General features: G+C 35.8%; 3 protein-coding genes and 1 pseudogene across 4 annotated transcripts; all 4 read left to right on the top strand.

Annotated features, from left to right (window-relative positions):
• Nucleotides 1–431: 431 nt before the first annotated feature.
• Nucleotides 432–2,819, top strand: LOC141697171 (putative membrane protein At1g75140). Its single transcript, XM_074501434.1, has 2 exons — nt 432–615; nt 783–2,819. The coding sequence occupies exons 1-2, from the start codon at nt 478–480 to the stop codon at nt 2,679–2,681; spliced, it is 2,037 nt and encodes a 678-aa protein (XP_074357535.1). The 5' UTR covers nt 432–477; the 3' UTR covers nt 2,682–2,819.
• Nucleotides 2,820–4,336: 1,517 nt separating this feature from the next.
• On the top strand, nt 4,337–6,626 carry LOC141696805 (cytochrome P450 734A1-like). 2 transcript variants are annotated; one of them, XM_074500928.1, is made up of 5 exons: nt 4,337–4,886; nt 4,959–5,039; nt 5,196–5,440; nt 5,530–5,893; nt 6,063–6,626. In XM_074500928.1, the coding sequence occupies exons 1-5, from the start codon at nt 4,560–4,562 to the stop codon at nt 6,483–6,485; spliced, it is 1,440 nt and encodes a 479-aa protein (XP_074357029.1). In that variant the 5' UTR covers nt 4,337–4,559; the 3' UTR covers nt 6,486–6,626. The 2 variants fall into 2 exon arrangements, with proteins under 2 accessions (XP_074357029.1, XP_074357028.1); XM_074500927.1 differs by having other exon boundaries at nt 4,337–5,039.
• A 527-nt stretch (nt 6,627–7,153) lies between these two features.
• Nucleotides 7,154–9,644, top strand: LOC141695190 (cytochrome P450 734A1-like; annotated as a pseudogene).
• A 1,109-nt stretch (nt 9,645–10,753) lies between these two features.
• On the top strand, nt 10,754–17,071 carry LOC141697099 (putative protein phosphatase 2C 55). The gene is made up of 5 exons (XM_074501315.1): nt 10,754–10,991; nt 13,579–14,509; nt 15,019–15,343; nt 16,203–16,352; nt 16,498–17,071. Exons 2-5 carry the CDS (start codon nt 13,749–13,751, stop codon nt 16,792–16,794), a joined length of 1,533 nt encoding a protein of 510 aa, XP_074357416.1. The 5' UTR covers nt 10,754–10,991; nt 13,579–13,748; the 3' UTR covers nt 16,795–17,071.
• The last annotated feature ends 8,473 nt before the right edge of the window (nt 17,072–25,544 follow it).

Genomic DNA, 25,544 nt, shown 5'->3' with positions numbered 1-25,544 from the left:
CGACGAAGGATAAAAATAAAGAAACTATAATATAATATAATTTATTTAATTTAAATTTGAAACAATTCTTTTTACACATCTAACTTTCTTTTAAGAAATCTAAAAATTGAAGTGTAACAAAAAATAAACCCAAGATAAAAAGAGAGAGAAATAAGTGTAGACCAAGTGAATTAAGTTGGGAAACTCGATAAATGAATATTCTATAAAAGAATAATCTTGTTTGAATGAATATTATTTCGGTTCCAATATAAAAAGATAATCTATTGTTGATTTCGATAAATGAATAATCTTGATTAATGAATAAAATATTTCACTTTTAAGAATATTTATTTATCGAGATTTAATTGTAATTTTTTTTTGCTAATAATAATATTACAAAATTTTTAAAAGAAACAAAAATAAGTTGGCATAACAAATTTAGAATATCACTTGCTTGGGTAGAAGACATCAATTCTGGCCACTAGATTGACCAAGAGTATGCAAGCAACTGCAACCAAATCTACAAACCAAACAGGAAAGTTGAGTCAAAATAAGACAACCCAAAATCAATTTCTGGATCTGCTCACTTTCAAACCCCACTCTTTGAAGTTTGATCCATGGCACTTCCCTTCAAAGGCAAGTCTTTGTCTCTTTATTTTTTCCTAATCTTTAATATTCTTAGTACATCTTTAGTTTATGCAGATACAAGTTTTGATAATTCTGATGAATCCAATAACATAATATCTCAAACACCCAGTTATAGTATAGCTGATTTAGATGTATTGAATCAACAAGAACTTCAGATTAAAAAGCTTGAAGAGGTAGTCAAGAATCTTACCCAGTTGGTATACAAGTTAGAGTCTTTGATCCCGGAGTCAATAAAGATTGAAACTTTTGATGGTAAGAAGAAAGACCCTGTTTATAAAAAGGTTAAAAGAAAGAGTGTGGATGGTGGTTTTGAAAGTAATGTGAGAGATGGAGAGATAAGTGGAGCTGTTTCGATTACCAAGCATAGTCTTTTTTGGTCTGAGAGGTTTCAGTTTGTTTCGGCTGTGAAGCTGGATTCCAAAGTTACTTGTTTTAGTGTGTTGCCGTTTAAGGATTTGGATGGGTTGAGCAAGTATGTTGCGGTTGGGAATGATCATGGGAAAGTTTTTGTGTTTTCGAGAAATGGGAATGTGTTGCTTGAGTTTAGTACGCTGTCGGATTCACCGGTTACAGCCATCTTGTCGTATATGTCTTCGCATAATCAAAGTGTTTTGGTTACGGGGCATGAGAATGGAATCATTTTAAGGCATAGTATAGCGGAGTTGTCGAGTGGAGAGGACGGGAACTCACTTGTTGTGGAGAATGACAAAAAAATTGTTGTATCGGAGATTGAAGCAGGGGGGTCGCCGATTACTATCTTGGAAATACATCATGTTGGGAGGACAAGGTACATTATATCCACTGATGATAGTGGGAAAATTAAGGTTTTTAAAGAAAACGGGTCTCTTCATGGTTTGGCAGTGCCAACAAGCAGACCACTTGTGTTTCTGAAACAAAAGCTCTTGTTTCTTACCGAGACTGGGGCGGGATCACTGGATTTAAGGACCATGAAAATTTTGGAGTCTGGTTGTGAAGGCCTGAACTATTCTTATGTTTGGAATTATGCGTTTGATGCTACAGAGAGGTCAAAAGCCTATGGTTTTACATCAGAGGGTGAACTGATTCATTTACTACTCTTAGGTGATACAAAGAACTTCAAATGCAGAGTTAGATCTATTAAGAAGTTAGATATGGATGAACCTCTAGCTATCCAGACTATTAAAGGTTATTTGCTTGTTTCTAACAGGGAGAAGGTATTCGTTTATAATGTTTCATCTCCACATTATGCTAGGTCTGGTGGGCCTCGGCTTTTGTTTTCTGCTGGTCTTGATGAAATAGTAGCCTCATTTCTCAATTATCAGGTGGAGTTAGAAGCGGAAAAGGATGGAGTATTACCATTGATAGGAAGTGATCAGGAGAAACTTGTTGTTCTCAGTCTTGGAAGTGGATACGTGGGATTGTATCGCTCAAATCTTCCAATTTACCGAGGAGAATCTAGTTCCATGATATGGGGCACTCCTCTAGTAATCTTCATTGTTTTCGTGTTTGGAGCATGGAAATTTTTCGCCAATAAGAAAGAAGCTTATTCTCTTTGGGGACCTGAGGATCCTTTCACTTCTACATCAGTTACAAATGAAAATGAAGCTCCCTTAGTATCTAATTCAGGGGAAAGATCGTTCATGGATTCTTCTAGGAGTGAAATCATGGATTTGCGAGGTAGTGGTCTAAGAGGTCCATCGAGAAGGTATGGCTCACCATCTCGGTACACCGGGGCGGCAGCAAATGCGTTTAGGCCAAACTCCAATGATACCAATTCAAATTCTAGACCTGCTTCTGTAGATCCAAATTATAGGCCCACAACTTACTCCTCTGAGACAAACTCCAGACATGCTTCCGTTGATCCAAATTACAGGGCAGCGTCAGAGTTGAAATTTAGACCGAAACTGGAATCCGCTGCTTACTCCTCTGACAACAACAACATACCTTCTTCCGTCGATCCAAATTATCGAGCAGCATCAGAGTTAAAATATAGGCCAAATGTAGACTCCACTTCATACCCGCATAGGAGAGAGAGCTTATACGGAAACAGTCCAGTTGGGGATGATAACAGTTAACTTGTAAAGTCATTTTCATCTTTTAAGGTACTACAAAGTTGGTCTATTTTGTAATTTCATTTTCACAACACAGCTCGCCACAACTGTAACTTTGTAATCTGAGCTTTATGATAAAAATAATGAGAATTCGTTAGCCAAGTTCTAGATACTGTATATAGAAATCAGCACAATACAAAGTTAGAAACAGAGGAATTTTCAATGCTTTGCATTCATATACTCTCTACTTACTGTGCTGACCCATGTACTATTCTCATCTTCTCTTCAACTGGGCTTTCAGTTCATGGTATGACCTGTTGCTATGTCTATAAGATTGCGTTTGGGAACATGAATTTCATTCTAAACGATGGATTTACAACTAGTACTGTTTTATGTATATATAATCAGAATGTATGCCTTTGCCTTATATGGTAAATCCGTTTCTCCTGCGAAGGTTCTTAAACATTAAAAAAAATTCCCGCTGCAGAATTGGTTGCACGTAGGCTGTTCATATTCAGCACAGTTGTGAATTAGCTGGTACATATCCAAGAAATATGGTTTCGATTGTAATGCTTAATATCTGGGAAATTGTTGAGGGAAAAATGTTGTTCTTAAGATCTCAGAATAAGATTCGGCCAAAACATTGTGCAGTTCTTTTAGCAGTTATCCTACCAATGTGCAGTGTCATTTACTCATTTTTCTTACTCGGAATGCTACTAGTCCTACTTATGTTTAAACGACCAATGTTATCGTTCAAGTTTTCTTCCATTCATATCTAAGCTCCGCGCTACTGCAGTTCCTCAGTGAGTCGGTATCATTCTCGAAATGGATGAAGGCTTCAACTAGACCTGACAACAATTCATTCGTGTCGTATACGAGTTGTGTATTTTCGTGTAGGCGAAACACAAAACCGACATGTTTAGGGTTCGTGTACATTCATGTTGGTGTACTTTCGTTTCGGGTCGTTTTGTGTTAATTGAATATTAATATATATTAAATTTAATATTAATATAAATAAAATATAAAATTTTTAGGTAAAAAAATAATAAAATATATGAAAAATATATATTTAGATCTTATATCTATACAATATAATGAAATCAAAAAATATTTTAAAAATAAATATGCATACATTTATTATAATTCTACATATATTCATAAAAAATATTAAAATTTAATTATAACATTTATTTATATAGTATACGTGTACTTGAAGGTTAAACACAAAACTAACTCTAAATCTCGACCGTATACTTTCGCGTGGTGTACTAAAAATGCAAAAATAAACACTGAATTTTCGTGTTATTTAGTGTCGGGTCCAAAATTGTCGAGCTTCAACCTGACTTTCCATATTTTCATACTGTATTAGGCTCTAGAATAGAAGAATTCATGTTGAAGTGAAAAATTTGAAACTGACCGTCGGTAGACTTGTAGTTACACGATCTGAAACACTTGGTATGATGAACTGATAATAGATTAAATGTATAGATAAAAGCACAAACCAAACATAATTAATTTTATATTATTTGCTTAATCAACATAATTTATATGATCTAACAATTTGTTTAACCATTATTTGGTGAATTATATTTTCTTACAGCTTGTTATTAGGTGAGTTGGAGACAGTGACATATATAACTTTAGTACTTGCTCCTATGCTGGGAAGTATCTTGGTTAAATTTTGTCCGTTGCCTTTGTCATTTGTCCTTGGCTTGAGCCTCGAGGATTCTTTGTCATTTGTCCTTGGCGCTTGAGCCTCGAGGATTCTAGTAAGTATGTAGGATTCTTTGTCATTTGTCCTTGGCTTGAGCCTCGAGGATTCTAGTAAGTATGTACAATCGACTGACCAGAATCTTCATAAGCTTCTACGTCTAGCTTTGATATCTTTTAGTTATTGTTGCCATGATCCTTTTGCTTCTCGTCATCTTTCTAGTTTTTGTAAGCGTAAAAGCTGTTTACTCGATTATTTGGGTTCCATGGAGAATTCAACGATTCTTCAGGAAACAAGGTGTGGACGGCCCTAGCTACCGTCCGTTCTATGGAAACATAGCAGAGATCATGAAAATGACCAAGGAGGCTCAGTCAAAATCCATTCCTTTCACTCATGATATAGTGCACCGTGTGTCCCCAGATTATTACCTGTGGTCTGTCAAGTATGGCAAGACTTTTTTGTGTTGGTTCGGGCTCAAGCCAAGACTAGCTTTGGCAGATCCTGATATGATTAAAGAGGTCTTTCCTAATACAATTGATACGATTGATAAGCTTGAGTTCAATCCTTTGTCTAAGCTGCTCTTTGGGCAGGGACTTCCGGGGTTGACAGGTGACAAATGGGCTGCTCATCGAAGGATAGCAACCCCAGCATTCCATATGGAAGAAGTGAAGGTTTGTGTTATTTTGACTGCATTTAAGAATTGGTTGTTTGGAATATAGTTTCTTTGCTGTATTGGTCTAATATTTTTATAAATCATCTTGAGTTGCATTAAGTTCAATTGGTAATTCATGTACATAAGTTTTTTAATTGTATTTGGTGTTAAACAGGCTTGGGTGCCAGAGATGGTGGGCAGTGTTACAAAAATGCTGGAGAATTGGGAATATAAAAGAGGAGAAAGGGATGAATTTGAGATGGAAATCTACAAAGAATTTCATGACTTGTCAGCTGAGATTCTATCAAAAACAGTTTTCGGGAGTAGTTTTGAAGAGGGGAAGCGCATATTTGAGTTGCAAGAACAACAAGTCAGTCTTACAATGCAGGCATTGCAGAATGTCTATATTCCTGGATTCAGGTGATCCAAGATTTGGGATACGCGATTTAATTTCTTATTAACAAGTTCGTCCCTTAGCATATAACTTATCTAAATCACATTGCATTCAGGTTCTTGCCTACTGAAATGAACAAATTGAGGTGGAGATTAGAGAAGGAAACTCGAGATTCAATCAGGACGATTATTGAGAGAAATAGCAAAACAACTGGGAATTTGAAGAATTTAATAAGTCTATTAATGTCTGGTAGTAGTGTCATGAAAGAACTTGGACCTGGGTTGGACATTGAGGAAGTTATTGATGAGTGCAAGACATTCTATTTTGCGGGAAAAGAAACAACAGCGAATGCTGTTACTTGGGCAGTTCTCCTTCTAGCACGGCATCCAGAATGGCAAAGCAAAGCCCGCGAGGAAGTTTTTCAAGTGTGCAAAGACAACGAGCTTCCAACTGCAGACAAATTACACGAGTTCAAGATAGTAAGCTGAATCCTTACTAGTAGTCTGTATAGCTTTTGAGTCTTGATTCATTACTAATTAACATCAGTACATCACAGGCTGCAACTAATCTTTGCAATTTGCTTGTGAGTAAACTAGATGTAGTCCTTTCTAGTAGAAATAAACTGTACGTTGATTCTCTTGTTGACAGGTTACTATGATACTGAAAGAAACACTCAGACTCTACAATCCTGTTAGTCGTTTATTAAGACGGACCTTGAAGAATGTTAAGGTTGGCCACTTGAACATTCCAGCTGGAACAGAATTCTATGTGGCACTAGCAGATGTTCATCATGAAATAGAGATATGGGGACCAGATGCAAATGAATTCAATCCTTCAAGGTTTGGTGAACCTCGAAAGCATTTGGGTTCTTACTTTCCGTTTGGCTTAGGATCCAAAAATTGTATTGGTCGAAACCTGGCATTGGTTGAAGCTAAAATTATCCTAGCTATGATCATTAAGCAGTTTTCCTTTGTGGTTTCACCATCATATGTTCATGCTCCAATGATGTCGCTCACGTTGCAGCCTCAATACGGTGCTCATATTCTTGTAAGGAGGATCACCAGTAATTAATGATTGTCCTGAACTTAAATGGATGCATAAGCTATGCATGTCATTTGAAACCTGTAAATTTTCACTTTTGTGCATGAATTCTTCACACAGTATTACAGTTCTTAAAAGACATAAACACTATGTCAATCATTATGATCTCGTATTCTCGTTATTGGTGGTGTTTAAGTTTGGTAGTTGTAACATCTCACGTCGATAAGAATAAGAGTGCTGGTGACCATTATAGATACAAGTTAATAGTAAATATGTACCAAATCGCTAGCTTTATTGGACTGACCTGTGGTGCGTTGTTGGGTCCCGGTACATATTCGGTTGTGGGATGAAATGTTATAAATGGTATCAGAGTTTTGCCCGGTCGGAAGTGCAGAGGCATGTGAGATCGGTTGTGGGATCGGATTTCGTATGTGTATTTGACGAGGACGTCGATCATATAAGAGGGGTAGCTTTTTTAGATTGACCTATGATGGGTTGTTGGGTCCAGTACGCATTCGATTATGGGCTTGGACGTTATAATAACTGTTCGTAATATTCTGGAGTTCAAAATGATGTAGTAAGACCGGATAAACCTTTTAGTTTTGACCAGACGTTCAAATAAAATAGAAGTTTGAAATTAAGTTACTGTTCTAGATAAAAAGAGGAATAAAAAGCACTTGATCAATAATTGTCATTTCTCAATTATTTGATGATTGATGAGATTGGCTTCAGTACTTCACCACTCCTTGCTGAAAAGTATCCTTATACATTTTGTCCGTTCATTATGGCCATTGTGTTTTTGCTGCTTCTCATTTTGCTGATACTTGTTTTTTTGAAATCTCTCTACTCGGTCATATTTGTTCCCTGGAGAATTCAGCAATTCTTCAGGAAACAAGGTGTTTACGGTCCTGGCTACCGTCCATTTTATGGAAACATAGCAGAGATCATGCAAATGACCAAGGAAGCTCAATCAAAATCCATTCCTTTTACTCATAATATTGTGCACCGCGTGTCCCCGGATTATTACCAGTGGTCTAGCAAGTATGGCAAGGCTTTTTTGTTCTGGTTCGGGGTTAAGCCAAGACTGGCTTTATCAGATCCAGATATGATCAAAGATGTCTTGCCTAACACAACTGATGCAATTGATAGGCTTCACTTTAATCCGCTATCTAAGCTGCTTTTCGGGCAGGGACTTCCAGGGTTGATAGGTCACAAATGGGCTGTGCACCGAAGGATAGCAGCCCCTGCATTCAGTATGGAAGAAGTGAAGGTTTGAGTCACTTCACTACATTTCAATTTTTTTTGAATAAGACACACACTCACACTCACACACACACATACATAGTTAATAGAAACTAACATGTAGATACTTGTAAAGGAGTTGCTTATCAAGTTGTACATTCCACATGTTTATAAACTAATAACAAAAGGTTGGAGTTATTACTTATTCATTACATGACACTACACTGTCGTTTAAGCATATAGAAGGTTTCCCCTGAGTAACCCATGGGGGCATTTTATTGATTCTTCGTCTCACGTTGAAACATACGAACCTGTGAAACTTGGATATGGACTTGAAGAGACCTGACTGGGTCCTAATTTTGATCTGATTTACATGACCCTCACACTGAATGCCTTGACACGGCCTCTGAAAAATTTGTTAACAAATCTTGAGTTGCACGTTACTATATAGCTTTTGGTCTTAATAGGCTTGGGTGCCGAAGATGGTGGCTACTGTAACAAATATGCTGGATAATTGGGAAGATAGAAGAGGAGAAAGGGATGAATTTGAAATGGAAGTTCACAAAGAATTCCATGAATTGTCAGCCGAGATTTTATCAAAAACAGCTTTTGGGAGTAGTTTTGAAGAGGGGAAGCGCATATTTGAGTTGCAAGAAAAACAGATAAGCCTTACAATGCAGGCCTTGGAGAATGTCTATTTTCCTGGATTCAGGTAAGCCAAGATTTCTGAAAGTCTTTAATGCTGTACTTGCATCTGACAGTTGAGCTCAATATATTAATGCCCGCAACATTTGAAAATCACATTACATTCAGGTTTTTGCCCACTAAAAAGAACAAACTGAGGTGGAGATTAGAGAAGGAAACTCGAGATTCAATCAGGATGATTATCAAGACAAATAGCAAAACAGCTGAAGATTCGAAGAATTTATTAAGCCTGTTGATGTCTGGTAGTAGTAACATGAAAGAACCTGGACCTGGATTGGAGATTGAGGAAGTCATTGATGAGTGCAAGTCATTCTATTTCGCGGGCAAAGAAACAACAGCGAGTGCTCTGACTTGGGCAGTTTTCCTTCTAGCACAGCATCAAGAATGGCAAAGCAAGGCCCGTAGCTAGTCTCCATGGCAAAGAAACAACAGCGAGTGCTCTGACTTGGGCAGTGCAAAGATAATGAGCTTTGCAGAGAAATTGCACGAGTTCAAGATAGTAAGTTGAATCCTTACTACTAGCTAGTCTCCATGGCTTCATCTAAGCTTTCTCTTGTCCTTTTTCAAGGGAATGTCCTTTAGTTTATCAAAAATTAAATTTCTTTCTCTTGTTGACAGGTTACTATGATACTGAAGGAAACACTCAGACTCTATCATCCTCTTAATCGTCTCCTGAGACGGACCATCAAGAATGTAAAGGTTGGCACCTTAAACATCCCAGCTGGAACAGAATTCTACGTGGCACTAGCCGATGTCCATCACGACAAAAAGATCTGGGGACCAGATGCCGATGAGTTTAATCCTTCAAGATTTGCTGAACCACCAAAGCATTCGGGTTCATACTTGGCATTTGGGCTGGGATCCAGAAATTGTGTTGGCCGAAATCTGGCATTGGTTGAAATGAAAATTATCATAGCTATGCTTATCAAGAAGTTTTCCTTTGTGGTTTCACCATCATATGTTCATGCTCCAACAATGTCGCTTACGTTGCAGCCTCAGTATGGTGCTCATATCCTTGTCAGGAGGATCGTTAATTAATGACCATGTCCAGAAAACATTAAATGTATGAATAAGCTGCTATCTCTGTCATCTGAAACCTTTTGATCTCACATTTTCTGCATAAATTTTATCTGTAAAATTGGTTCAATAAAGACCGTAAGCCAAGTGCCTAGTGCAGACAGTTCTTCAAGTTCCCAAGCATTTCAACTACACTTCAATAAGATATCAAGAATATTGCTCAAACCTATTGATTATTACAAAGGAAATTTAGACCATATTTTGAGGGGCTCTCTCGCAACATTTCTGTCTTTAATTTGATGCGCATTGTTGTCTCAAGACTTTGTGGGTTTTTCTATCACTTGAATGTGATGATTCACAAAAACTCGAACAATTGACTAAAATGTCATTTTTCAGTGTTAAATGGTCCAAAATATTATTTTTAAAAATAATGGCCCAAAATGTCAATTCATAACGGTACTTCGTCTTACGTTTTGTTTTTTTAATACAAAATGGTACGGTACGTAATGTTCCGTTTTGGTACTTTATTTTTTTTTAATTTTTTTTATAATATGTAAAACGGTAGTTGAAGTAGCGTTTTGGCTCAAAAGGCTACATCATATAGCATTTTGTAACAAAACGGTACTTTATTATCGTTTTGCGCATAAAAAAAATTCAAAATGCCAAAACGTTACACGAAGTACCGTTTTATGTCTTTTGCATAAACGTTACACGATGTACCGTTTTGAAGTGACATTTATGACTATTTTTAACCTCCAAGTGACATTTAGGGCCACCACCCCAAAAACTCCACGAATGAAAATGATCCAAAATTATATTTTTTCACGCTATATTCACACAATTAAAAAACCCTTTAAACAATCTAATACACATTTCCTACATTTCAAGTTATCCGTTCCAAAATAAAATTTCTCAATATTTTTGTATCGGAATAATAAGATGCATATAGATATATTTTTAGTTTATATATCATGTTTTTTTTTGGACAAATATGACTTTATAATCTTAAAATAAGTATTATTCGTGGCCTGAACGCAGACCGAACCTATAACTTGACGATAGAGGATACACTTTTAATCACGTGAGCTAATCAACCGTACTTTCTTAATTTCCAATCTTACTAAACAATAATATCGATAGGCAAAATTAATCAATTTTTTTCGATACTTTGATAGTGTATAAAATTTTAAAAATAAACATATAATTATCTAGCAAGTATCAAAATTACTTCGATTCTTATTGTGCAATAAATCTTAGTCTATTAAACACGAGTATAAATTGTTTCGACTCTAACGTTTGTCATTTGAAATAAAATATAAAATATAAATAAGTGAGTGGCCTTCCTTGAAATGGAAAGCGAAAAAGAATATAAAAAAGTACATTCCCCAATTTGACTTGTCTGTGTGTGTATCCTTCATTTTGGTATTATTAGGGTTTGCTCTGAGCTCTTCCTCTCATAAATCACCTATTATCAGAGCTTCCCCTATTTCATAATCAGTTGATTTGAAAATCATACTTTCTAGGGCTTGCGTCACTTCATGAACCAGCGACAATTTGATTCTACAAATATAGGTATGATTAATATTAATTTTATAATCATACTTTATTGTCAAGTTTTTGTTGATTATATATAGATTTAATTATGTGCTTGTAGTAAAGTTTTGTGCAGTATCTTATAAGCAGGAATTTCTTAGAAGTGATACTCAAATTCAGATAATTTGTCACTTAGTTAATCTCGCAGATGCCGAGAGTCACGGAAAATCATGAAATTATTATGTATCTGTCTAAATATAATACAAGTGAATCACATATCGATTTATAAATATATGACATGACCAATATATGTTGTTTAAGATATGTAGTGATGCAGGACTAAATATTATAAATGATAAGAAATGAATTATATGATATCTCCGTAGAATATTAAGTCGATATTATTCCAAAAAAAGTTTAAGAAAAGTGGGTAATTATAGCCGAAATGCCGAATAGTATAGTATACACGAATTGCATCATTATGTATAGAGGATAAAATACCTTATTTGAAAACGTAATGGATTACGGTTCAATAAAAATTGGGCTTACTATATAATCTACTAATTAATAAGCTACGTAAATGCACTAATTTCTTGACTACAAACATAAATAAACTATTTAATAATGAAAATTAAACACTCCTTTATTTTCATTACCGTTCTCAACATTCTCTCCTTGTTAAAAAATAATATTAAACTAACATGAGTAATGAATGATATGATATTTCCCTAGAATAATTAGTCATTACTATTCATTACTATTCTCAAGAAAATTGTATAATCAAGCTGTAGAGATTACATTATTATATAGACAGGAAAAAATACTAAGTTAAATAACCTAATGGACGAAGGCTCAGTAACAATCGGGCCTATCATATATTCTACTAATTATTAAACTCCTGACATCACATATAAAACATACATAAATACATCATTTAATCTCTAGACTTAACATATATACACTAATTCATAACATATAACATATATGTGGGTGAAGGACAAATTTAGCCTATTTTTACACAAAATTGAGAAAAATAACCAATTTCTGAAAAGTTGGCCAACTTTGGCCGATGGGATACCCAACTGTCAGTGGAGTATCCACTTTATATAAGATACCCAACTGGCAGTGGAGTATCCCATATATGAAATACCCAACTACCAGTGGAGTATCTTATACAAATTGGGATACCCAACTGACAGTGGAGTATTCAATCGGCCAAAATTGGCCACTTTTTTCAGAATGACTATTTTTGTTAAAATTTTTCAAAAATAGGCTATTTTTGTCATTTTTTCCATATATGTTAATTTGTTATTTCTGTTCCTGATCATCATGTAGGAAGAGATACAACTATTAATCTACACTCTACAATTTTAAACAAATTGATGGACCATCAAAAAACGTAAGTTAATACTATTTAAATGTCCTTTTCGACAAAGACTCAAATTGACCAAACTTTGATCAATATATATATATGTATATATATATATATATAGAGAGAGAGAATAATTAAGTGACAAATTGATATAAATGCGAAAATATATTTGTATACTATATTACCCGGACTCTTCAATTTTGCCCTCATACCCGTTTCGATATGGTTGTGGGTATGATATTTTAGTCGGATCATTCATATGAAAACCAAACACTTTGAATTCAAGAAATCTAGTTCAAAATGATTTAAAAGACCCCACAACAACTTAATTTTGCGTAGGAATGTCAATAGATTACTATTTTCATGTTATGCTTTTGGTTTATGCTATAAATATGACATAAACAATTATGTATGTGTTTTCTTTATTTGGTAGATGACACTAATATACAAATGAAGTATAAAGCATGTATAATTTCACTTATGTGAAGGTTGCATGCTGAATGTCCAATTTCAGAGCCATATCCACGAATCCAAATTTTGTAAAAACTAAGAGTCTGACACTTGGATCCGCATCCTTGTCTGACACCCATACCCGAGTCCGGGTAACTTAGTTTGTATATTATCATTTGCAAGTTTTAAAAATATGGATATATTTGTAAAATTATTGTCAAAATTTGGTCAATTTGATTGGATTTTGGTCAAAATGGACCTTTAGGAAAGGAAGAAGTATAATTATACACCACACCAGGAAAACGTTGTGTCCCCAACACTAACAAACTGCTATTTGGGATTAACAAAATTGTAAAGGATAAGAAGCGGGGGTGGTGAATGGTGATATTGCATGCCCTTGTTTATATATATATATATATGTTAGTGTTAATTACGGAACATTAAATGTGCACCCAACCGCACATGCCTCATGGATGCTTTTAGCCTTTTATTTATCAAAGAAATTAATAAAAGTACTCTACAAGATATAAGTGAAGGATTAACTTTTTTTTGCCTGTCCATAAGTTCATTTCTGCTTACCGTCAGCAGTTTTAAAATTGCAAGTGCAATTTGGCTCTGCTCAACACTTTTTCCGGCTCCGCCACATCTGACGAATTCTTACTTAGTGGTCTAGTATGAAGATTTTACCTTTAACTTCTTACAATGGCAATTTTATGTTTTGTTCACTTACTCTTCTTCCAATGTTGAACCCATTTAAATGATTGATTTCTCAAAATGTTATGTCTCTATTTATTTGCATATCAGCTCTGTAGGCTGTAGCTACCTTAATTAGCGGAGGCAACCGGAGGTTTTCACTTTCTTGCTTGTACATAGATGTACTAGAATTATGATAATATTTGTCGGAGGCTGTTCTGGAGTTTTTTATCTCTCGGATACATCACTACAATTGACAGTTCTTCGTGTGAGAAGCTAAGATGTCATCTACTTACCTATCTACACTGAGGCGTGCTATCAGGCAGGAAATCAAAAAATCATTTGTTGGGCCAGAAGTTGGTATCCAGGATTCTGTTAAAGTTCGTGGTCCCATAGGAAAATTGTTTGGCAACTCTAGGCTGTTGCATTCTGTACCAAACACATGTGTTCCTAATCTGAATGTGCTTTTAGAGCCTAGCGTTGTTGCTGCTCAATCAAGTTTACATCTAGTGAACCGGAAAAAAAATATTTCTGTAGTCGGAGCAATTTCTCGTACATTTTCTATTCCATCTGTTTCTGGGCCCTCACTTCATGTCTGTGGGTATCACACAGATCGCCTGCTTATTGAACCTAGTCATTTGTCACTTAGCATTCACTTACAGAAGACACCTATGGCCATTAGTAGTTCCACAGCTTTGCTTGCTGACTCTTCAGTAATTAACATAAAATCTTGGCATGGGCATCTACTTCAGAAAACATGTAATGCAGATACTACTTACCGGAATATATGTTTTGACATTTCCAGAAAAGCCTTCATGAAATCAGGAAATAAAGAACAACCAAGTGATAACTTTTTATATGGATTCTTCTCATATCATGTGGTGAAGTGGAGTGGAAATTTCTGTCCAGCATTTGGGTTTGGCTTGGGAAATTTCCACACATCAGCGCCTGCTATGTTCTCTGCATGGACTGCTTCTGATGTGAGCATTAAAAACCTTTCTCATGAAGAACAGGTCACAAGTTCTACTGATTCTTCTGAAAAGTATGAATTTCTTTTGGCCTGTCTATTTCCTGCATTAATTGTTTAATATCTTTTGTTAGTGTATGGTGGTTTTAGATTATGATATGTCGTTGATGGTTCAGACTACAGTGACTCTTTACTGTTACTGTTAGTCTATGTTAATCGGACTCTTTATTTTACCTGAGAGTACCCGTGTCGGACACTCGACACTTGGACATGGACACTCGGACTCGGACACTTATTTTAGGCCAAAATCTTGTATATTTTTCAAAATGTTGCCGAGTCCGATACTTGAACACGTGTCCATGTCGGACACTTCTAGCCAAGTCCGAGTAACATAGCTGTTAGTATACCAGTATGTGTATGAATCCTGTGGGCTAATTATGTAATGCAGATCTAAAACAAATAGTAAATAACAACGGGAGTGGAGTTAATTGAATAAACATACCCACCATTACAAGATTTATATTTCCACAGGACTCTTCTAAGCATTTTAGAAGTATCACGTTATTACCTGTGTTTAACTGCAGGAAAGTCAGAGCAGGCAGATTATTGAAGCTGAATTCAGGATCATGTTATCTTCCACATCCTGATAAAGAAGAAACTGGCGGGGAGGATGCTCACTTTATATGCTCGGATGAACAAGCAATTGGTGTGGCCGATGGAGTTGGTGGCTGGGCTGATCTCGGTGTTAATGCAGGGCTTTATGCAAGAGAACTTATGTCACATTCGGTTACTGCAATTCATGATGAACCTAAGGGTTCCATCGACCCATCTCGAGTACTGGAGAAAGCGTACTCAAGCACTAAAGCCAGAGGGTCTTCAACTGCTTGCATTATTGCTCTCACAGAACAAGTAATACTATTTCTGTTAATATCTTATAGTTCTATCTTTATATTGTTGTTCTCCAAATGGTTTCGGACTTCTGGTTTAATTTACACGGTAAAAATCTATTTAAAACCTGATTCAGTAGATAATTAGCAGTCATTAAGTGGATCGTTGTAGTTATTTTGATTTAGTGATACTCTTGTAATTTTTTTTTGGAATTTTGATACAAGTTCAATTTTTTCCTGAAAAGAACTAATATTTTACAGTGGAGAGTTATCACTTATCCCAGATACGTAGGAGGTGGTGAGATATCAAATTAGACGTGTTATATAAATCATGTTGGATTTTAGTATTCTGTAATTTTATGCTTCTCTGTAAACTTATCAGAATGGTTTTCAGTCTGTTGTATACAATGGTGAATGACTTGTATATCTTTTATAGCCATGAGTCATGATTATGCATCTTTTAAATAACTGGTGTAGATGTATTTGATAAATAGTGATGTATTTATCTCTAGCTATGGGTCTTGTGTCTATGCGTGTTCGTGTCTGCATGATTGTAATTGTCCTTGGAATTGGGGTACTAAATCACACATGTATCATCTGTAAACTCATTATCTTATTCTATTGGAATTGGTGATACTTTTGTTGATGAATCATTTTCTGGCATACCGGTGACATGATTCAAAAGCTTTATTAGTATATGTCTTGATCTACCCAAACAATAATTAATTATTAATGTGCTTTAGTCAGTTTTCAAACTTTCCCTTGTTGTAAGAAGTTTGATGGTTTTTAAAATTATGAATTTATTGCACCAGTTTCAGCAGTTGTAAATAATGTATGAATTCTTCGTGGTGGAGATGGACTGATTGTACCTCTATATGCAGGGTGTCCATGCCATTAATTTAGGTGATAGTGGTTTTATGGTTACAAGAGATGGATGTACCATTTTTCGGTCCACCGCGCAACAGCATGATTTCAATTTTACGTATCAACTGGAGAATGGAAGTAATGGTGATTTGCCCAGCTCTGGTGAGGTTAGTTTAAGCATCCTCAAGTCTGTGATACCTTTTCCACTACTCAAATCTTGAATTTGAAGAGTCCTTCATTTTTAGGACTTCATATGTTCATCAACTTGATAGCTATTATATAACTTATATATCACGAGTTACTTCTGTGCAGGTGTCAGCATTCCCTGTCGCTGCAGGAGATGTCATAATAGCAGGCACAGATGGGCTATTTGATAACTTGTACAATAATGATATTACCGCTGTGGTGGTTCATGCTGTGCGAGCTGGTTTAGGTCCTCAAGTGACAGCCCAGAAGATAGCGGCATTAGCACGCCAAAGAGCACAGGATAAAAATCGACAGACTCCATTTTCCACTGCAGCTCAAGAAGCTGGATTCCGCTACCATGGTGGAAAGCTCGACGACATCACTGTAGTTGTTTCATACATAGCCAATGTTGACACTGCCTAGCACATTTTGTTCTCTTCCCTGCTGCACTTACCGACTTGCACATCCACGACCACGTACACAAACGCAGCCTCTTGAGGCTGACTTTGCAAAAATGAGTATCTTATGGTCAGCTTAATTAAACTTTACTCAGTTGTATGTTTTATAGATTATGTTTGCTAAACTTGTTTTGTTGGCGACATGTTCGTCAACCAAATATAAAAGATTGGCTAGTAAAGAGTAATAACTTTTGTACAGCATCTCAGATTTGTATCCAGGGTGGATAAACATATTTGATGAATTATTCTGTGTCATGTCAAAATACCAAGCATAGTGTACTCTCAGACGGACTGAGAATAATCCCAAAGTGTTGACGTGCACCACTTAGAAGTTAGGAAAATTTTATGCGAGTTGATTGCCGGGTGCTACTGTTTGTATATATATAATTCTTACGACATGTTTTTTTTTTGAATTAAAGATAATAAAAGAAAATGGCTGAGGGAAAATTTCTCTTCTGTAAATACTGAAATGGGAGCTTTATATATATAATAAAAAAATTTAAAGGGGAAGAAAAATGAGAAGTCAGTTGCATGCATCAAGTGTGAATTCATACCTAACATCTAGAGAATGATTCTTAAAATTAACATGCAATTGTTTGGGAAGCAGGCTAATTTTATATATATATATATTATAGGGCTTTTTTGAAAAATACCCAAGGCTAAAAATATTTTTGCAAAAATACTGTCACTTTTTAAAAAATTTGCAAAAATACTTTTTAAGGTTGCTTTTGGTTGCATTTAAGGTTGATTTTGGTTGAAATATGGTTACAGAAGTTACAAACCGTTTTATTAATTTTGATAACATTCAGTTACTTGCCACGTCAGCTGCCATGTTAGCATTGAGCGGGACCCACTTGCCACGTCAGCTGCCCCGTCAGCATAGGTACAGTCAACACACAATCAACATAGATAAAGTCAGCGCACAGTCAGTATAGTATAATTATTTAATAATTAAAATAGTTTATTTGCAATCAAGATAGTATATTTACAATGAATTTGAAAAAATAGTATTTTTGCAAAAATATTTAGAAAAGTTAGTATTTTTGGTAAATTCTCTATATTATATCAGTGTAAAAACATATATTATATCTGTGTAAAAACAAGTGAAACTGGTAGTGTTAAGCGAAATCACTGTGAGTAATTGTCATCAGAGCATAATTGACCTACTCATCACAAACTGAAGTATTAGCCTAATCAATCTTCTTTGTGATGAGTGCCTTACTTTGTCTTTTCTTGATTTAGCTACTTTTCACTCAACATCAAAGTGTCTCATTCTATCACAGTTATAACACCTGATCTTGTACTTGTCAACCTTACTTGAATTTGTATCCTTGCTTTCCTTAATTTTGTACCTAGCTATCTTTGTCAGAGTTTGAACTCTTCTTTATAGGAGTTTGTACCTAATCTTCTTTTCTCACCATTTACTTTACATTCTCATCAGTTGTTTCTTCGTTCAATAACCTGTTGGACATGACTTTATCAAGACCATTGTCCAGTAAATTTCTCACTTTTGTATCCTTAAGTTCGTATGACATATCTTTAGGAGACCATTCCTTTACTTTTTTTTTTGTAAAATCAATTTTTGAGGGAACAAGAGGTCCATCATTGATCCCGTCTAAGTATTCAAGATCGGTAGCCTCAAGAAACATTATCATCTTGACTTTCAGTGCCGAGGATTCTTATTTCTAATAGACTAGAACTCTAATTCCTTCATCATCGCTTCCAAACATGATTATAGATCTTTTTGTTTGTATTCTCAATAGTTGGCTCTGATATTAATTACTCCCTCTGTCCCAACCATTTCTTTACAGTTTCCTTTTTGGGATGTCCCATCCAATTCTTTATATTTCAAAACTTACAAAAAATAGTCAACGGGTCCAACCACTTTCTCACTTTTCCTTCTCTTTCACACTACTTTTACTCCACTATCTTCTTTTTATACATTAAAAATCAACAGGTCCCACCACTTCAGCCAATTTTCTCTCTTTTTCACTACATTATACATATTTCTTAATCTCCGTGCCCAAACCAAACGTAAAGAATTGGCTGGGACGGAGGGAGTATAACTTAGTAAATATACTTTATAAGGGGTTATATACATTATATGACAATCAATTCAAAATAAAGAACACAGGTATGCATGAAGAATAATTTTTATTAATAATATAAAAACTGATAATCACGTACACACAATTCTCTTAAGAATGTACAATATTCTCAAAAACCAAAGGGTTACACAAATAATAATAATACTAAGCAACACCTAAAAAACTGATAATCACGTACACACGATTCTCTTAAATATGTACAATATTCTCAAATACTAAGCAACACCTACTGTGTAAAACTAATATTTTTTATATAATACATAGTTACACAATCAATCTAAGATATGTATAACAATAAATAAGTAATTATCTTTTATATGATTGTTTCAATTACCGATTTCCTGAAACCGACATATCTTATCTTCACAAATAAATCATCTCATGATTTGTAATACATCAGTTGAGCAAGATTGAAACTGTATGTATAATTTAACAATGCTGGTTTGGATAACTCAATATAGAACAAAAGACTTGCAAATAATCTATTTTCCACTGGAGTCAGTACAAATTGATTATTGGGTATATACATAATGATCTTGGTAGCTGCAATGAAGAAGACGTCAACAGAAGTTCGTATGAAATTCATTAATATGTTCAGGCAATGGAGGAATAAGGTTGAAGTTAATCGAAGCAGTTATTAGGATCAGTGTGAAGACCTAAAGAATTCTATGTGAAGTTGATTGTGTACTATAGAAGACTTAACAATGGTTTATAAATATTATAGTACGAATGCCTGAGAGTGGAACTAGTCGCCTGTGAACCAGACCATTGCACTAGGCGTCAATGATCCGTGAAAGGAAACTAAATACTAATAGTAGAAGAATTGTTAAGTGTGGATTCATACCTAGATATGAAGGTATACAGTTTATTAGAAGACTCGTAGAGAAGACGTGAAGACAAAATAGTTAAAAAGTTAAAGTGCTCTGCAGAAACTAAGTAAAAGTGATCAATACCTTATAGTAAGACTCACCAAGGCTACTCTTTTACCTAGTAGAAGCCACTATCTTATTGTATGGCTTAAAAATTAAGTACTAGAAGTGGTCTTGACCTACCAGGAGCCACATGGAAGAAATGAGATAAAAAACTAAGTCCAAACGCGGTCTTTGAGACTTATTATCTTCCACTTCTTCTTCTTTAATCTCCTCTACCTCCACCTTTTCTAGATTGGCTAGTGGTCTTAGAGACACCACTAGTTCCAATTAGATCTCCACCAGTACTCCTTGATATTTTGCCTCCCTTATTACCTCCATTAGAAGCATCATCTCTATCATCAATATTTGACTGTTTGAGATGCTTGCATTTAGACTTTGATATAATCTCCCCCTTTTTGGCATCATCACCAAGCAAGAGAGAGACTATCAGCTCTAGAGACTCCTGAACCTTATCTAGTTGACCATATATTTTGGATTGAGTTTCCTGCAACCTTAACTGATTGGCTTCCAATTTGTCATGACTGGACAAATGAGGCATTAACTGCTTTTGAATATCAAGATCTGACTTGAATTTGACCTCATGGAATGCATCTTTGAGTTTGTCCATTTAAGAGTTAGCTTTATCCTGAGTTGACTAAATGGATTTGACGCCGAAGCCTTGAGCTGGGTGAGCACATCAGGATTTGTAATCTGCCTTTCAGCTATTTCCAAAGGCCGAGAAGCATGATTAATAGTGATTTGATAACTGGGATCCTTCCATTTTGATACCCATTCCTCATCTGAGTACTTCTTTGAATTAGCAGCATCTAACTCAACCAGCTTCTTCTTTCTTTCTCTCAGGAAAGATGATTTCATCTTGATCTTCATCAGGATCTAGTTTCACATTGATTGTTGAGACATCAGTATCATCCTCATCATCAGGCTCCTCATCTCTAGAATGAACATAGGTTTCATCATCAACAACTGGCTCCTTCAACTTCTGAGCTACTTCATCTTCAACATCATAGTTTAAGATTGTATCAGGAATTGGAGCTGTGTTGGAACCAACTGCTTCAGAAACTTTCATATCATCAGCCTTTATTTCAAGTTCGGCATTTTCATGTATAGTGTTCATGGGAACCGGAGCATCAACATTTAGCTCTAAGATCTCAGTCCCTGTTGGGTGTGCAGGTGATGGAGTGGACTGTTTTGCAACTTCAGTTTGAAAAGAAATAGGAATTGAAACTATGGATGGTGTATAGATAGGAGTGTATTGCAGGACATAATCAATATTTATACTTGCAGGGAAAATATCACCACTTGTAGAAGAGGCAACATAGTTTTTCTGAGGGTCTCCAGGCTGCAAAACAGCACCATGTTTCTGGTATACTCTAAGCACCTACAAAATGAAATAAGTAACCACTTAAATCTCTATATTATTTTAGAGCAGTCTTACTACTCCTCACACCACTCATATCATGACTTTTGAGAGTCATACTTTGATCACTAGGATTAACTAAATCATTTCCCTCAACTACCTCTCCTTTTTCCAGGTAAGAATCCTACCTCTCTAAATTTCTGTTTTTCTCTAAATATTTTCTCTCAATCTCACATGAAAGGCTCAGAAAAGTATGTCCTACAGAAATAAGAGGTGGCTGAGAATAGTATGACATGGTCACATGAATAAATGTATCTCTAAATAAAGGACTGTCCATGGTCATTCCATCAGACTTTAAGGTAACATTAAACTCTGAAACATTATCAGTATTTAAAATGAATGCTGATAATAAAAGATTAGAATTCGCAACTTGTACAGTTGGATATTGAGCATCCATTGGCATGGAAGAGATAGGCTGAACTTCAAGAATAACATCAGTATGTGTTATACTGTGAATTTGTCCAGCTTCATCAACCAACATTTCCACTCCAGTTATATCAGCATCAAAAGCTACACTTCTGAGAGGCTTGAGTTTGTGGATTTTTGGAGAAATAATAAGAGCTGCTACTACTTGAGAATCTTGAGTTGTTGTAGTAGGTTCTTGTGGGCTCTCTTCTGAACTAGAGTTAGGACTGGTGAAAAAGTCATCATATGTTGCAATTGGAGATGGTGGTGCAATATTAGACTTTACTGGCTCATCAGCATCTGCAAACATACCTTCACCAGTACCATGATCAGCAGCTAAGTCTTCTTCAACCCTTTGAGTTGAAGGTTCTTGTGGGACTGGACCTTCAGTAGTTGTTGTATCACTTTGAGATACAGGTTCTTGTGGGCTTGGTCCAAAAAGAGATTCAACAATTTTCTCTTTTGCTGATACATGAGTTTTCTTCTTCAATCTTCTAACAATCCTTTCCACTTTCTCATGAGTAACTTCTCTTAATTTCCTTTTGAGCTTCACAGGGGAATCATAGATTGTAACATGAACATCAACTTTTGTTTCACCCTTATGACTCCTTGGCAGTTTTTGTGATGCAACTGTGCCCTGTTCATTAGTAATTGTCAACTTGGCCTTTCTTGGAGGAACCCTGACCACTTGTTACTGGTTCAGACTTTAGACTTGTAAATTTTGATGAAAGAGGAACAATGTCTTCTTCATCAGAGTCTGATATAGAAACAACAAACTTCCTTTTATGAGTGGTAGAAGGTTTAAGAAATTGAGAGATTTGAGGCTGATTCCCACCTTTCTTCTCAGTATTTTTGGAGTGTGGTTTCTGAGAAGGCCTAAGTCCTGATAGTTGAGGGGTATCAAACTTTGCCGCCTTCTTTGTTTTTACAACAGATGCCTTTTAAATTACACATGAGGGGGTTTTGTGTTTGGGATTCTGTTTGGGTTGTTGTTATTCCTAGTGGACTAACAATGAGATTTACAGAAGGGGGGTTGAATGTAAATCTCAAAACTTTTTCAAGTTTTGAGCAGTTTATAAAGTTGTGTGTTCAAGAAGAACAAGTGTGTGAATTGCTTTAAGCTAATACAGACAGATATATATTCAAGCACAAATGTAAAGAACACAACAGAACTTAAAAACTTTTCTGGTGGATTTGTTGTTCCACCAGAGATGGTATTTTAGAAAATCTGTGATTAAATAATGTTGATCACAGCTGCATCCTAGTACAAACTAGATGAATTTTCTCTCAATGTTTTTCTAAACAGCTCTGGAAAATTCTCATCTAATTACTAGCTTCTACTTGGTTTATATATTACCAAGTGTACAAGTGAAAAACAATATAAAAATACAGTAATAAAATAAGTTCTTCACTTGCTTCTTTTCCTGTTCACTCCAGTACTTTGTTGACTATTGCATCTTTGTACTGAAGAAGAACGGCTGCTTTTTCTGTTGTTCCTGAAATTCGGCTACCACATCTCAGTTGTCTCTATCAACCCATGTGCCTCTGTTCGTAGGTACAACTACCACTTATCAACGGCTAATCATCAGAACATCCGTTGAAGCTTTCATCCGTTGATGCACTCATCCGTTGAAGGATGTTATCCGTTGAAGCTTTCATCCGTTGATGCACTCATCCGTTGAAGGATGTTATCCGTTGATGACTTTATCCGTTGAAGCTTTAGAGACATCCGTTGAAGCTTAGCTTCTCATCCGTTGAAGGTCTTTAAGTCATCTGTTGATACCACTTCACTTATACAAAATTACAAGGCATGAAGTATTTACAATTGGCCTTCCTATCTGCATATCATCTAGTAGTCAACATGACTCATAGTTTCTCTCAACTTCTAAGAATTACATTTTAAATACAGAGACTGAAATATGCTACAACACTAGACTTATTTCTAAGTAAAGCTACACCATCAACGGATAGCCAAAGTGGTCTTATCCGTTGAGGCTACAGACACTAAATTTCTACTTAAGTATTTTGTTAAACATATCATCAAACTAATGCACATGCATTCCTAACAATCTCCCCCTATTTATGTCTATAAGAATTGTAGGCATAAATTCAGGGTTAGCTTGATGATAACAAAACACTTAACAGATATATGAATTGAAACTAAGTAGAAATTTAAAAATGCTGCAAAAGTGTATGTACTAGGAGGTAATTGAAGATTTACAGTGTTTCCAAGGACACTCCTTTAGTCTGAGCAGATCATCTTTTTCTTCTTTGTTCCCTGGTTTTCTTTCCTAGCCTTTTGTCATTTTCCTCAATTTGGAGTTGGAGTTGTCTGAAGAATTCAGCTTCATCTTCAACACTGACATCCAACTTAGATTGCATTTCTTTGAGAGTTTCATTGCTGGCAATCTTGAGTTGGTCTTCAAGTCTGAAAAATCTTCTGACTCCTTTATCATCTCTAAATTCCATCAACCAATGAGGTGATTTGTGAATTGTAATTCCCCTTTCTTGAATGAGTAAAGTCCTGGGTAAAGCATTGGGCTCCCTCCAAGTTTTCCTTATATTGGCTATCTTGTTGAGAATTTCAGTCTTGGCAGTTCTGGTAAAGCCAGAATCCTTTTGTATGGCTGAAAAGACTCTAATCAAGGTAGAGTAGCCTTCATCCAGAATCCTGTGGAGAGGCCATGTTCTTTCCCCAGCTCCTTTATATCTGAACACTAATCTCTCTGGTAGCTGTCTGTAGGCAGCTATTCCCCTTACATCCTCCAGCTCATCCAGATAGAGTTCAATGTCTGAAATTTCTTTTATGTCACAGATGTGAACATAATCATCTTTAGAAATGGGTGACTTAGGCTTAGGTTTTTGTTTTTGAGTGAATTTCTTAGAGGTTATGGGAGGTGTAGATTTTGGTTTTCTTTTCTGTTTCTTTGGTGGTGGAAGAGTGGTTAGAAAGGTAGGCAATTTGATAGTGTCCCAATCAATAGGTTCCTCTTTTGGAATGATTGGTTCACCATGGATGTTTATTGTGGGATCAGCAACAAGGGGTTCAGGTATGGAAGATAGTGGTTTAGATATAGATTTGGTTACTTCAGTGTTATCTCCACTCCTTCTATGTGCCTTGACCTTTCTTCTGTTTCCCTTCTGCCATTCCTCTCTTTCTTCCACACTCTCACCAAATATACTCCCTAAAACCTCATCTAGGTTTGTAGACTTGTCTTCACCCCTGACTTCAATCCCTTTTTCTTTTTCAACTAGACTTGACTTTAGCTGTTGTTCAAGCTTTGCTTGTGCTCTTTTGTCAGCCTTTAATTTCTTGGCTTCTTCCTTCTTGGCTATTGAGAATTTGGGATGTCCTTGCATCACACATATGCTCTTTCCCTCTCTTATGATAATAGCTCTATTTCTCCTTACAGCCTCATCCATGGACTTTTTGATATAGGCAATACTCCTGCCTAAAATCTTGTTCTCATCATCTTTTGGAGGAGGAAAGTCCACTTCTTTTAAAGGATTCTTTGTTGAGTCCTTATTGGATCTTTCATTGGGCTTGAGGATTATAGCTTGTAGTTCTTTGGAAGAAGCTTCTCCATCCTTATGACTCCCTACTGGCATGAGCTCCATGTTGATTGGTTCAATTTTTGTGCTGTGTTTCACAGATGTTGATTTGTCTTGTGTAGAACCAAACAACAGTTGCAACCTTTCATCAATTCTTCTCCTTTGCTCTTTCACTTGGATTTCAGCTGCTGCAAGCTGAATCAAATCAATTCCATCAGGCTTGCCCTTGATTTGAATGATTGGAGAAGTAGTGATGGCAGGAACTAGCACTTTAGACATGTTGACTTTTGTAGATGGCTCT

Source organism: Apium graveolens, chromosome 11 (assembly GCF_009905375.1).
Source record: "Apium graveolens cultivar Ventura chromosome 11, ASM990537v1, whole genome shotgun sequence".
NCBI lineage: Eukaryota > Viridiplantae > Streptophyta > Magnoliopsida > Apiales > Apiaceae > Apium > Apium graveolens.
Note: the sequence above shows the minus strand (reverse complement) of the source record. Positions and strands in the feature narration are given on the sequence as shown.

Coding starts and splice junctions, on each gene's coding strand:
- LOC141697171 (XM_074501434.1), top strand. CDS start 478: ATGCAAGCAACTGCAACCAAATCTACAAACCAAACAGGAAAGTTGAGT. Junction 616..782: donor CATGGCACTTCCCTTCAAAG/GCAAGTCTTTGT, acceptor CAAGAACTTCAG/ATTAAAAAGCTTGAAGAGGT.
- LOC141696805 (XM_074500927.1), top strand. CDS start 4,560: ATGATCCTTTTGCTTCTCGTCATCTTTCTAGTTTTTGTAAGCGTAAAA. Junction 5,441..5,529: donor GTCTATATTCCTGGATTCAG/GTGATCCAAGAT, acceptor CATTGCATTCAG/GTTCTTGCCTACTGAAATGA. Junction 5,894..6,062: donor AATTACACGAGTTCAAGATA/GTAAGCTGAATC, acceptor TCTTGTTGACAG/GTTACTATGATACTGAAAGA.
- LOC141697099 (XM_074501315.1), top strand. CDS start 13,749: ATGTCATCTACTTACCTATCTACACTGAGGCGTGCTATCAGGCAGGAA. Junction 15,344..16,202: donor TTATTGCTCTCACAGAACAA/GTAATACTATTT, acceptor CTCTATATGCAG/GGTGTCCATGCCATTAATTT. Junction 16,353..16,497: donor ATTTGCCCAGCTCTGGTGAG/GTTAGTTTAAGC, acceptor ACTTCTGTGCAG/GTGTCAGCATTCCCTGTCGC.